Raw genomic sequence first — 15,255 nt, forward strand, 5'->3', positions numbered from 1 at the left:
CTAAGCATATTGTGAGGTAGTATCATACATGGTTCTTAAAGCGTCTGTATGCTCTGTATCTACCCCCAGAGCTAACTGCTTTCCTTTAATTTCAGGTAGTCTGACTAATACTGCTGCCAGAATATTATTCACAACCTTTGCCATGTCTTGTAAAATAAACGCTATGGGCGCCCTTGATGTACTTGGCGCCATTTGAGCGTGAGTCCCTGAAGCGGGAGTCGAAGGGTCTGACACGTGGGGAGAGTTAGTCGGCATAACTTTCCCCTCGACAGAATCCCCTGGTAAAAGAAACGCTATGGGTGCCCTTGATGTACTTGGCGCCATTTGAGCGTGAGTCCCTAAAGCGGGAGTCAAAAGGTCTGACACGTGGGGAGAGTTAGTCGGCATAACTACCCCCACGACAGAATCCTCTGGTGATACATTTTTTTAAAGACAAAAAATGATCTTTATTGTTTAACATGAAATCAGTACATCTGGTACACATTCTAAGATGGGGTTCCACCATGGCTTTAAAACATAATGAACACAGAGCTTCCTCTATGTCAGACATGTTAGAACAGACTAATAATGAGACTAGTAAGCTTGGAAAACACTTTAAATCAAGTTAACAAGCAAATATATAAAACGTTACTGTGCCTTTAAGAGAAACAAATTTTGTCAAAATTTGAAAAACAGTGAAAAAAAAAAAGGCAGTAAAACAAACAAAATTTTTACAGTACATGTAATAAGGTAACAGAGCATTGCACCCACTTGCAAATGGATGATTAACCCCTTAATGCAAAAAACAGATAAAAAAAACGACATAGACGTTTTTAAAAACAGACACAACAAACTGCCACAGCCAACAGTGGGAAGCTTCAGTTAACTGTTTCTATGCAAAATTTAAGCCAGCCATGTGGAAAAAACTTAGGCCCCAATAAGTTTTATCACCAAACATATGTTAAAAAACGATTAAACATGCCAGAAAACGTTTTAAAACACATTTTTACAAGAGTATGTATCTCTATTAATAAGCCTGATACCAGTCGCTTTTACTGCATTTAAGGCTATACCAACATTACAGTGTTATCACCAATGTACGTTAAAAAACGATTAAACATGCCAGCAAACGTTTTAAAACACATTTTTATAAGAGTATGTATCTCTATTAATAAGCCTGATACCAGTCGCTATCGCTGCATTTAAGGCTTTACTTACATTACTTCGGTATCAGCAGTATTTTCTTAGTCAATTCCATTCCTAGAAAAATATTTTACTGCACATACCTTATCTGCAGGAAAACCTGCACGCCATTCCCCCTCTGAAGTACCTCACTCCTCAGAATGTGTGAGAACAGCAAATGGATCTTAGTTACGTCTGCTAAGATCATAGAAAAACGCAGGCAGATTCTTCTTCCAAATACTGCCTGAGATAAACAGCACACTCCGGTGCCATTTAAAAATAACAAACTTTTGATTGAAGAATAAACTAAGTAGAAAGCACCACAGACTCTCACGACCTCCTATCTATGTTGAGGCTTGCAAGAGAATGACTGAATATGGCAGTTAGGGGAGGAGCTATATAGCAGCTTTGCTGTGGGTGGACTCTTGCAGCTTCCTGTTGGGAAGGAGAATATATTCCATAAGTAATGGATGATCCGTGGACTGGATACACTTAACAAGAGAAAAAAACATTCTAATCTTTAAATAACACTAAAAAGATTTAAACAACTACTTAGGACATAAAAGTATTGAGTTGTAAAATATAAAATGATTTAGCTAGAACAGCTACTGACAATCTTTTATCTTTGTAAAGTTAACGACTCACATGACTATCTGATGTTTCAGCTCACATTATCTGATTAAACACAAAGCACACAACTGAATAACACAAAACACACCAGTTAAAGGGACCCTAACAAAAGATTACCTTTGTCATTTTTGTTCAAGAAAAAATCAATTGTAATATGATGTACAGAACAAAACCATTTTCTGTAAATAAAAGCTATTTGCATTTTTGTATACCTTAAAGGCACATGATACCCAAATGTTGAAGCACTTGAATCTGATGATCTGTAAAAAAGCTGACTAGAAAATATCACCTGAACATCTCTATGTAAAAAAGGAAAATATTTTACCTCAAAATGTCAAAAGTATTTACACCCCATTGTAAAGGACTCTAAAGAGCTAATTAGTATGCCTGTCCCGGGACCTGTAAGGGAGCGTGCCTCATGTACACTCATGTTATTTCCCTATTCAGTTAAAGGAAGTTTACTATGAAATCTCATGACAGTTGAGTGAAATCTCATGAGATCACAATAAAACAGTTCATGACCTCTCAGCACTGCTGATACTGATTGGCTGCTGTTCATTTATTCCTTTTTTTTTACCTGCAGCTGGGCAGTAACTGAAAGATAACTTTTTACAGAGCACTTACTCTGGTGAGCTGAGGAAATTGTGAGGTAAAATATCTTCCTTTTTACATAGAGATTCTCAGGTGATTTTGTCCTGTCAGCTTTTTACAGTTATGCTGCATCACTTTCAAGTGATTTAGCATATGAGTAATATGTACCTTTAAGTAAGTTCTATGAAATCTCATGAGAGTTCACTGAAATATCATGAGATCATAGCAAAGGCAAAGCATCACCTCAGCACTGCTGATGCTGATTGGCTATTGTTTTTTTTGTTTTGGGGGGGGGCAGCAGCAGCAGAAGTATAACTGTTTACACAGCACTTACTCTTGAGTTGAAGACATTTTGAGGTAAAATATCTTCCATTTTTTTACATAGAGATGCTCAGGTGATACTTTCTAGGCAGCTTTTTATAGTTATGCTGCATCGCTTTCAAGCGATTTAGCATATGAGTATTATGCCTCTTTAACGATCACCACTAGCATTAAGCAAAGCTAATAGACACAGATCACCCAAACACTACCCCACTTATAAGTCTATATGCAACAAGTTTGGTCCTATAAGTAGTTTTACATTCACATAGCTTTTATATTTTTTTCAGTGTCAAATTTAGTAAATTTGATCTAAACTATAGTGAAATTAAATCAAATTCAATCTACGGAATTAGAAGGCACTTTACAAATAAACAATAATATATATTTCAATTATTAGAAGTTGATTGTAAAACAATAAAATCATTTGATGAGTGCAAACAAGAATTTGGGTTAACAAATAAAGACTTCTTAGCTTATTTACAAATAAGACTTTACTGTACGGAATTACTACACTCATTTGATCCAATAATCCAATGGCAATCAATTGATCCTCTCCCTTTTATAATTTATGTTTAAATATAGAGAGTAAAATAATTATAAATACAATTATAATTAAATGGAACCTGTTAAATGAGTTTAAATGTGATATTAAAATAATAAAAGAAACAATTAAAAATGTAGAAAAAAACATCAGCAATTTCTATATACAGAGACCAACAGTTTAAAATTATACACCAAATATATAACTCCATCAATTATGGCTAGGTGTGGTAAAGACGCTAAGGAAATTAAATGTAGGAAATGCTCATTCCAATATTATTCACTCCTTTTGAAGTTGCCCTTATATTCAAAGATACCGGAGTAAAGTTGAATACTGATGTAGTAAAATATTGATAAGGAAGATTAAATTTAATAGTCAAATTTTTTTCTCCAAATTAATTATACAGAGAAAATTAATGACTGTTGTTTTTTTAATATGATTATCCTTAGCAGAAAACTGATACTGAAAGAATAGAAATCTCAGAAGGAAATTAAATTAAATTACTGAATCAATAACTCAAAATCACAGTTACAAATAGATCAAGTGCATGTGCAATTTAAGGCAGAAAAACATATAAATTATTTTTTCAAAAATGGGGAATGTTTATTAAAACTTTATAAACTGAAATACAAAAACAATTGATAAACTATTTTATGCAAACTGAGTATATGTTGAAAGAGAAGGCAAAGGAAGAATGGCAGCATATATAAGGTAGAAAGGGGAAATGGAGTCCTCAAAAGGGAGGAGAGGTGTGGGGGGGAAATGTAAATATATATATATATATTTATTTTTTTCCTCTCTTCTTGTTATTTAAATATGACTCGATAAGTGGGAAGGGTATATACTGTTAAATAAAATAAAAAGGATATCTCAGAGGGATAGTAATAACATCACCATTAGAATGTTCCATGCCATCCTAACTGCGCTGGGCTTTAGTGCCGTTAGGATGGCATGGAACGTCTTAGCCGTTTGGCTGTACTGAAGCCATAACGGCTTCCTAACTGGGATCGCGGTGTGGAGGGCGTGCCTAGTGTCATAGGCTCTCCCCCCGAACCGATCCCATCATTGATATCACGCGATCGTATGAACGATCACATGATTTCAATTTTTACTTATTTGTTTTACTTATTTGTTTACATCAGAACTTTGTTCCGATGTAGACAAATAAGCCCCAGCAAAAAGGGGTTGACCTCTAATAAAAACAAAAATAAAAAAAACAAATAAAAAATAATAAACAATAATAATTACATTTTCCTATCATTTAGATTTAATATTTAAACATGCTGTTCCTACTGCAAATCAACTGCAAAAACAATAATTCATGTGGATAAAATAATAAATGATACTTGTCATATGTAGGTTAAACATTACCTTAATTTCAGGAACAGTTATTCTAGATTCTGGATTCTTATCCAACATCCGCAGAATTAGGTCTTTCAAGTCCTCTGAAATATCTGTCCTGCAGAAACATTCAAGCAACACTAAAGTCAAACTTTAATGTACAGAAAAATCTCCCACATTTACAGTTGATTCCAAAGCCCCATTTGAAAAGCCCCACAAATTTTAAGCATTTTAATATATTTTTAAGCATATTTTAATCCCCGGGAAGCATTTTATTGTCCAATATTATTAGTTAAAGGACTACAATAGTGAAACAAATTACAAGCTCTCACTAGTTAGAGCATTTTAATTTATCACTATTCACCCTGAAAATCTACATGTTTAACCTCACCCAGCACATGGGTTAAGCACATAGGTAAATTACCACCCAGGGACCACAGAGAACTGCTGGTCCAGAGTCAAAACTGCCACTGAGTTCCACACTCAACACATCTGTGTCTGTTCACAACACAGGTCTATAGACAAAGCTCTGGTGTATGGATTAAAGCAGTGTTTCTCAACCGCGGTCCTCAAGTACCCCCAGAAGGCCAGGTTTTCATTATAGCTGAACAAGAGCACAGGTGAAATAATCAGCGGATGGGTAAGAGCAGGTTAGTTACTGATCAGCTGATTATTAACTAACCTGCTCTTACCCATCCGCTGATTATTTCACCCGTGCTCTAGTACAGCTATAATGAAAACCTGGCCTGTTAGGGGTACTTGAGGACTGTGGTTGAGAAACAACGGATTAAAGCGATGGTGTTTATAGCAATAAATTCAGTTTCCTTCTGTATGTGTTTGCTATTCCATTCTGATATGTAGATATACTGCTGTGACCACTTATCACAATATAAAAATGTATCATAAAGCAATACTGGTCTACAATTAATACCTTTATTTCCAGCCTAATATACTGGTTTTATTAAAAATATCTTGCTAGAGCTGCTGATTGCGTCCCGGGTGGTACTTTATCTATGTGTTTAACCCATTTAGGGGGGTTAAGCACATAGATTTGCAGGGTTGAAAGTGATAAAATGACATGCTCTCATTCATTTTTTACTATAATGGTCATTTAAATGACACACCGATGTGTGTCTGTGAGGTAAAGAAACTTTAAATATGAAAGAAACTTTGATGTAATGATTGTGTCTCTACCCCTATTCATTGCTTAACTGGGTGAACTTACTGTTCAGGAAACTCCAGCTGTTGATTCTTTATTTTACTATGTAGAGTTAAAATTCTCTCATCCATAAATGGGCACTAAAGAGAAATGTAAATATAAATTAGAATTTCAACCCTCACTATCTGTGTAACTAGGTAACACATAATGCAGAGCTAATGTGCGATGAACACAGTGGGGCACATACACTATATGCACATGGATTTAGACCTGGAATTCAGAATATATTTTAACCATAGGGTTTTGAGACTGTGAACCAAAGTGTTTAGAAAGTATTTAAATGTTTTAAAGAGATATGAAACCCAAAAATGTCTTTTGAGATTCAGACAGAACATACAATTTTTAAAAAGTTTTCAATTTACTTCTATTATCAGATTTTCTTAGTTTCCATGATATTCTGTGTTGAAGAAGAGATACGTAGGTAGGAAACAGTGCTGCCATCTAGTGTTCATGCAATTGTAAAACATTCTTGCAAAACTGCTAACATATAGTGCTCCAGAAATGAGCCGTCTCCTAAGCTTACGCCCTTGCTTTTCAACAAAAGATACCAAGAGAACAAAGAAAAGGTAAGAATAGAAGTAATGTAGCCACCAATTAGCAAGCGCTACCCAGGATGCTGAACTAAAAATGGGCAGACTCCTAAGCTTACATCCCTGCGTTTTCAAATAAAGATACCAAAAGAACAAAGAAACATTGATAATAGTAGTACATTAGAAAGTTAGAGACACAAAGAATAGGGGTAGGGGGTTGCTGATTTTTATAATAGCAGGTAATTACCTAGTATAATTATCCTTGTATAATAAATTAATAGTTGTGGAATACCATTGGAGTTATTACCTGTCGTGGAGTCTAAACAAACATAACATGACAACTAGCTAAACTAATTGTAAGGAGAGGCACAATTTAGTGTAGAAGGATTAGCTCCACGATACAAAGTATCTATTAACTCAGCAAAAAAATGAATTGAATATGGTAAAGGAATATTATTTCATCATTGTTTCATTACATTCACACATTACTAACTTTATAAACAAAATGTCTATGTCACAGCCAGGAATAATCAGTCATACAATAGCTTAAAGGGACATAAAACCCAATTTTTTTCTTTCATGATTTAGAAAGAGCATGCAATTTTAAACAACTTTGTAATTTACTTCTATTATCTATCATTTGCTTCATTCTCTTGATATCCTTTGCTGAAAAGCATATCTAGATATGCTCAAAAGCTGCTGATTGGTGGCTGTACATAGATGCTCATGTGATTGGCTCACCCATGTGCATTGCTATTTCTTCAACAAGGGATATCTAAAGAATGAAGCAAATTAGATAATAGAAGTAAATTGGAATGTTATTTAAAATTATATTCTCTACCTGACTCATGAAAGAAAAAAATTGGGTTTAGTGTCCCTTTAAGCTAAATTAAAAACACTTAAACCAGTTTGGTAGAAAATATAAGAATACGGCAAAAAGATACTCATAAATAATTGTCAGCCAGCAGTTAAATATGCCATTAAATATACTAAGCCATTACAATCCGAGGGCTAAATTAAGCTTATTGTTATAGTAAAGATCTAACTGTAGGGCTGAGATGAATATTATTGAGATGCCATTAAATATACTAAGCCCTTACAATCCGAGGGCTAAATTAAGCTTATTGTTATAGTAAAGATCTAACTGTAGGGCTGAGATGAATATTATTGATATGCCATTAAATATACTAAGCCCTTACAATCCGAGGGCTAAATTAAGCTTATTGTTATAGTAAAGATCTAACTGTAGGGCTGAGATGAATATTATTGATATGCCATTAAATATACTAAGCCCTTACAATCCGAGGGCTAAATTAAGCTTATCGTTATAGTAAAGATCTAACTGTAGGGCTGAGATGAAGATTATTGATATGCCATTAAATATACTAAGCCCTTACAATCCGAGGGCTAAATTAAGCTTATCGTTATAGTAAAGATCTAACTGTAGGGCTGAGATGAAGATTATTGATATGCCATTAAATATACTAAGCCCTTACAATCCGAGGGCTAAATTAAGCTTATCGTTATAGTAAAGATCTAACTGTAGGGCTGAGATGAAGATTATTGATATGCCATTAAATATACTAAGCCCTTACAATCCGAGGGCTAAATTAAGCTTATTGTTATAGTAAAGATCTAACTGTAGGGCTGAGATGAAGATTATTGATATGCCATTAAATATACTAAGCCCTTACAATCCGAGGGCTAAATTAAGCTTATCGTTATAGTAAAGATCTAACTGTAGGGCTGAGATGAAGATTATTGATATGCCATTAAATATACTAAGTCCTTACAATCCGAGGGCTAAATTAAGCTTATTGTTATAGTAAAGATCTAACTGTAGGGCTGAGATGAAGATTATTGATATGCCATTAAATATACTAAGCCCTTACAATCCGAGGGCTAAATTAAGCTTATTGTTATAGTAAAGATCTAACTGTAGGGCTGAGATGAAGATTATTGATATGCCAGTAAACTAGAGGCTGCTCCTGTCAGACCGACAGGAGCAGCCTCATCTCTCCTTGTTGTCCTTTTTTAATTTGCTTACCATGGTTTAATTTTAGTTTACTGGCATCTCAATAATATTCATCTCAGCCCTACAGTTAGATCTTTACTATAACGATAAGCTTAATTTAGCCCTCGGATTGTAAGGGCTTAGTATATTTAATGGCATATCAATAATATTCATCTCAGCCCTACAGTTAGATCTTTACTATAACGATAAGCTTAATTTAGCCCTCGGATTGTAAGGGCTTAGTATATTTAATGGCATATCAATAATATTCATCTCAGCCCTACAGTTAGATCTTTACTATAACAATAAGCTTAATTTAGCCCTCGGATTGTAAGGGCTTAGTATATTTAATGGCTGACAATTATTATTTATGAGTATCCTTTTGCCGTATTCTTATATTTTCTACCAAACTGGTTTAAGTGTTTTTAATTTAGCTTAAGCTATTGTATGACTGATTATTCCTGGCTGTGACATAGACATTTTTAATAAAGTTAGTAATGTGTGAATGTAATGAAACAATGATGGAATAATATTCCTTTACCATATTCAATTAATTTTTTGCTGAGTTAATAGATACTTTGTATCGTGGCGCTAATCCTTCTACACTAAATTGTGCCTCTCCTTACAATTAGTTTAGCTGGTTGTTAAATTAGAAAGTTGTTTAAAATTGCTGCTCTATCTGAATGATGAAAGATTTTTGGGGGGTTTCATATCCCTTTAAGGGAGGGTTTGGAGTGTGAATACGATTTCTAGATTTATTATATAGCACATAAGAATTATTTAACGATTTACTAAGATTAAAACTCAGCACATCTGTGTCTGTTCACATCACAGATCTATAGACAAAGCTCTTGTGTACGGATTAAAGCAATGGCGTTTATAGCAATACATTCAGTTTCCTTCTGTATGTGTTAGCTATTCCATTCTTATATGTAGCTATACTGCTGTGACCTCTTATCTCAATATAAATATCTATCATAAAGCAGTATTGCTTTACCATTAACACCCTTATCTCCAGCCTAATATACTGGTTTTATTAAAAATATCTTGCTGCAAAAATATCCAGAATGTACAGGCTTGACAGTAAATATTTATTTAAACAGCAGGTGTGTTTTGTTTTATGACTGAGCATACTTTACCTGACCAAAGACAAAACAGTGCAGGGTTACTCCCATTGCCCAAACATCCAGAGCCTTTAAAAAAAAAAAAAAATAATAATAATAAGTAAGGCTGTTAATGAGTTTATGTTATGACACAGGATATCTGCCACAAACAGAAAAAGATATCATAGGATTCGGTATCTATGGCAACATCGCCGCGCTGTCAAATACCCAGTGTGCATGTGATAGTACTTGCAAAAGCAGTCAGTGATCTATTCACAGTCAACTCTGAAGGCCACTGCACTCACACAAAATCAAACATTTAAAGGGACTGTATGCACCAATTTTCATATAACTGCATGTAATAAACACTACAGTAAAGAAGAATATGCACAGATACTGACATAAAAATCCAGTATAAAATCTTTTGAAAACTTACTTAGAAGCTCCCTGTTTAGCACTATTGATGAGGTTAGGCTGGGGCACCCACTGAAAGGGGCTGGGAAAGCAGATAAGGCAGACACTCCCCCTTCCCCTGCATATGAAAAGACCCATTACACAGCCAGGAGTCTGTAGACATCAGTATACATCTAAAACTTTGGGGCTTGGTAAGGAGTCTGAAAATCAGCACAATGTTATTTAAAAAATAAGCAATGTTATTTAAAAAATGGGCTATATAAATGGATCATCTACAAAACAGTTATGCAAAGGAAAATCTAGTGTACAATGTCCCCTTAAATGTAATATTTTTAAGGGGGGAAAAAAGTAAAATACATTGTAAATTTGTGTGTGTCAATTGACATCAGATTTTGCCCTGCAATATTTACAATGAATTTACTTTGTTTCTATAAAGGGCAATATAATCAAAAAACGACATGTTCTAATTCGCACCTGGCACCTGCAGTCACATGACCTAGCCAATCACTGACTGTATTCAGCTTTGGAGCTGCAATGCTTGTGGCTCATGAGCGTGACTTATCTATCTGTTTAACCCCTTTGTAGGAGTTCCATGGCGAGTAGTGCAATAATTGCTAATGAACTACTAGAGCATGTCATTATTCCACTAAAATGTCTCTTTAAAGGGACAACATTAAACTTTCAGAAGAGGCAGTATAAAAGGGACATTAAACAATAAATGAATGCTAGATAGAATGAGGCATTTAATGAAAAGATTAGTCTGAGAAGAACACGTATATATATTTTGTTAAGTTTCATCAGCTGTTTAAATATTGACAAAATAAGTGTAACGTTTTAGTGTCTATAAAACAATGGGAGCTGCCATGTTGTAACTTGTGTTACCTTCTCTGCTGTGGCCAATTAGGGACAGTTATAAATAGGTCACTATAGTGTGCAGCCTATGGCTGTGTGGAATATAACAGAGTTCTGCACTTCCATTTCTAACAGGAACTAAAAAGCTCATAATTTCAGAATGGAATTACAGGAAAAAGGGGACAAAATAAATAATGAAAGTATATTGCAGATTTTTTTTTATATACATGGTTTATCATTTTATATAACCATTGCGACAGACCCCTCTGTCAGTACTGGAAGGGTTAACTTTGTTCAGCTTTGAGAAACTATTTTCTGAAAACAGGTTTCCTGACATCAGCTATTGTTTACTGTAATTAAGTTTAAGTGATAAGCGTTCACATTGTTTAATCAGACTGCCAAGTGTCAAGAAGGACTCCCTTGTTTTCTTGTGTTTAATTGTTTATTTGGTTAAGTAATGTAATTCTATTGTATCCTGTAAAAGGGCGTCTTCCCTCTATCTAATGTACTATACTCTTCCAATCCCCCACCTAGGGAGTGTCAACCAGGTGGGAGACCTGCATAAATACTGGGCATATAGCCCTTAATAAAACACATTCTGTTTTACTCTCAAGATGGAGCTTGGTCTCATGTTTGGGGGGAATTAACTGGGTTTGTGTGTTGCTGATCCCGTATTCAGGGCATCTTTCATCTGGTATTAACCCTTGATATCCGGTTTATACCGTAACAATTGGTGGCAAGCGACGGGTTGAACATCATCGCCCAGAAGAGCTACCCTTAAAGACCTGCTAGAACAACGGGGCCGACAAGCCAGTAACCTCAGGAAGAGGTAGATTATTACAATACTGACCAAGATGGACGGAGTACCAGGGACCGAAGGAACCAATGGGCCCAGCATATCAGACAGAACCCCCGAAGAAGCAAGCTTTGACCGGGCGGGTAAAATAAGAATGGCACATTATGGTCTTAACCCGACTACAGAAATTATCGAACGTGTCATAGCCACTGTGGAGGCCAACCTACTTCGCCAAAGCAGCGCTGCAGCAGCCCAAGTCACAGCAACCCCAGTGGAAAAGAGAAAAGTACATTTTGCAGCTTTTAAAAACTTCATTGAAACAGAAGGAGAGATTGATGGGTACCTTGCAGATTTTGAGAGGCAATGTGCACTACACAAGGTACCCGCAGAGGACTGAGTCACAATATTATCCAGAAAATTATCCGGCCGGGCCAGCGAGGCTTTTCGGGCCATTCCAGATGAGGAAGTCGGGGATTATAATGCTGTAAAAGTGGCTCTGCTCTCCAGGTATGGGATTACACCGGAGGCATACAGGAGACGGTTCAGAGACACTGTTAAACTAGCTGGAGATTCCTATGTCGAGTGGGCATGTAAGGTGCACCGCACAGCAGCTCATTGGATGGAGGGGTGCCAAGCCGTATCCGGGGAAGAGGTGCTGCAGCTATTCCTGTTGGAACATTGCTTCGACAAGTTATCAGCAGGAGTTAGAGAGTGGGTTCAGGACCGTAAACCCTCCACCCTGAATGAAGCTGCTCGCCTGGCAGATGAGTATACGGATGCCCACAAACTGGACACTGCTACCACTAAGATCCCTGCCAGAGTGGAGTACAGACCCCCAGTCACCCCAGCAGCTACCAGTTACCAACCCCCGGCGCATCGCTCTACCACACGGCCTCCAGCCACAAAGTATCCTCAGACAGCCCGGTTCAACTCACGGGACTACTCACAGCCTATTTGGTGCTTTGGATGTAAGCAACTAGGGCCCAAAAGACCAGAGTGTCCCCTAAACACAGCGAACCAAGCACAGTCCTGGAGGAGACCCGCAGGCGGAAACCCACGTAACCCTCAGCCTGCTGCCCACTGCGTAGAGGAGGAAGAATGCTGGGGCATCCTACATGAAGCAGACCCCGTGCAAGCTGCCCACCGGGATAACCGGCAACTGGTTAAAGTGAATGGGAAGGAGGTCAGTGGTCTACGGAATACTGGTGCTACCATGACCTTGCCCCAAAAGAACTTGGTGTCTGAGAACCAGCACACCGGAGACACTGTGGCTGTGAGGGTAGCAGGGGGCGCTGTGTTCCGCCTACCTGTTGCCCGGGTACATTTGAATTGGGGATTGGGCGCTAGACCTGTGAATGTGGGGGTCATGAAGGACTTACCAGCTGATGTTATCCTTGGAAATAACTTGGCCCCCCTTGTTTCTGCCTACGCTCCCATGGGTCCCGCCGATGTTAACCCTGTGACTACCCGTGCCCAGATCCGGGCCGCAGAGACTGACCCACCTGCTGCTGAGCCCCAGGACGCTGAGCTCAGTAAATCTCTATCCGCCATTGATACGTGGAAGTCCCGTTACAATGCGCTGATGAAGGAGAAGATTCAAGTAGAGGATGAAATGGTCACGTTAAACAATCACGTAACAGTGCTAGCAGGAGAGAAGAGGAGTGCAGAGGAAAAAGCGCGTTTAGAACGGGAATCTCTGCTAGACAAGCTGCACCGACAGACTGCAGAAAACACCAGCTTGAGAGTGGAACATGAAACATTAAAAACAAACTTAGCGACTCAAGGGCACCCTATGTCAGTATGAAGGGATTGTGGATACCTATAAAGAGCAGGTACAAAAAACTCGTAAGGAAGCAGATAAGATTTGTCTCCAACTGGAAAGAAGCGTCTCTGAAAACAAAAACTTGAAGGAATGTTTAGCCCTGGTCTGGGCACTGAATAAGTTGAACCCTTATTTATACGAACAGGAATTCTCTCTCATAACGGGAATGCAGATGGATTGTCCCGGCAACCTGACATTCCTACCACCTCCTAGTCCGGTCATCCCCAAGTTGACCCGCCAAAGGGTCAAGCTGGGTCTGCCGGAGTGACAGACCCCTCTGTCAGTACTGGAAGGGTTAACTTTGTTCAGCTTTGAGAAACTATTTTCTGAAAACAGGTTTCCTGACATCAGCTATTGGTTACTGTAATTAAGTTTAAGTGATAAGCGTTCACATTGTTTAATCAGACTGCCAGGTGTCAAGGACTTCCTTGTTTTCTTGTGTTTAATTGTTTATTTTGTTAAGTAATGTAATTCTATTGTATCCTGTAAAAGGGCGTCTTCCCTCTATCTAATGTACTATACTCTTCCAATCCCCCACCTAGGGAGTGTCAACCAGGTGGGAGACCTGCATAAATAGTGGGTATATAGCCGTCAATAAAACACATTTTGTTTTACTCTCAAGATGGAGCTTGGTCTCATGTTTGGGGGGAATTAACTGGGTTTGTGTGTTGCTTATCCCGTATTCAGGGCATCTTTCATCTGGTATTAACCCTTGATATCCGGGTTATACCGTAACAACCATCTCAAAATGTTTAATGTCACTTTAAGAGACTTTCCACTTTACTTCCATTATCAAATGGTCATTTTATATGCACAATATCTGAGGCACCAGCTCCTACTGAGCATGTGCAAGCGTTCATAGTGTATACATATATGAGTCTGTGATTGGCTGATGGCTGTCACATGATACAGGGGGAGGCAATTTAAACTAATATTTTGAAATTTGTCAGAAAAAAAATCTACCGTTTATATAAAACTTATAGTAAGTGATATTGCACTGTCTTTTTATTATGCACTTTTTAATTAAGAAGTTCTACTGTATTAAATGGGCTTTGAAAAGACACTGGGCCAGATTATGAGTGGAGCTCAATATTGCGATTAAGCAATCTCGATATTTGTGTTCCACTCAGTAATACCATCACATGTAAATGTGCGCAGGTATTACAAGTGCAGCACAATCCAAATGCGACCTTGCGTTAGAATTGCCGAAAGCCAAGCTCTCATGAGAGCGTGCTTTTCATATGCTTCAATGGGAGGCATCCTCGAAAAACCACCTAGCACAGCGTAGGGGGCAAATCGTGCAGCGTAGGGCAGCAATAAATATATATGTATCACAGTCCCCTACTGACCTCCATTTAAAGCCACTTTCAAACACCCCACATCCCCTCACTTTAACCCCTTATAACTGCTCTGTGTTAACTGTGCTTAGCCCAAAAGTGAAACCGCAAGCTCGCGGTCACATTAACCAGCCCCTTGTACTGGCGCACGTTAAGATAGCGCTCCACGCGGGATCTGGCCCACTGTGTTTTAAGACATTGATTGTCTTAAAACATTTAAGACCATCAATGTAAAACATGGCTCCTGCAGAAGCCCAAACTCCACCTTTTAAAGTTGACACCACTGCCGGTGGAACTTTCTACTGCCCTGCAAAAGTCTGTTACTGTGAATGACTCCAGTGCTGGCTGTGGATATCAGAAAAAAAAATAGAAAAACAACAGCATGGCGGGCACTAACCATTCTGTTACAGTTGTTCTAAGCAGTTTAAAGTCCCTAAATTCTGTGCAGATATTTTGTAACACACTGCTTAAAGTGATATAAAACACACCATTTTTCCTTAATTCAGATGGAATGTATAATTTCAAACAACGTTGCCATTTACTCCCATTATCAAGTTTGCTTCATTATCTTGGTATCCTTTGT

General features: G+C 37.6%; 1 protein-coding gene across 1 annotated transcript in view; it reads right to left on the reverse strand.

The window, feature by feature from the left end:
* Positions 1–15,255, reverse strand: part of CAMKK2 (calcium/calmodulin dependent protein kinase kinase 2) — a 490,619-nt gene that overhangs the window by 76,758 nt on the left and 398,606 nt on the right. Inside the window, exons 11-13 of the mRNA XM_053701737.1 lie at positions 9,488–9,541; positions 5,811–5,884; positions 4,616–4,703 (exon numbers count right to left, since the gene is read on the reverse strand). Of these exons, the coding sequence (XP_053557712.1) occupies positions 4,616–4,703; positions 5,811–5,884; positions 9,488–9,541 (216 nt within the window). The remainder of the gene's footprint in view (positions 1–4,615; positions 4,704–5,810; positions 5,885–9,487; positions 9,542–15,255) is intronic.

This window comes from Bombina bombina, chromosome 2 (genome assembly GCF_027579735.1).
Source record: "Bombina bombina isolate aBomBom1 chromosome 2, aBomBom1.pri, whole genome shotgun sequence".
NCBI lineage: Eukaryota > Metazoa > Chordata > Amphibia > Anura > Bombinatoridae > Bombina > Bombina bombina.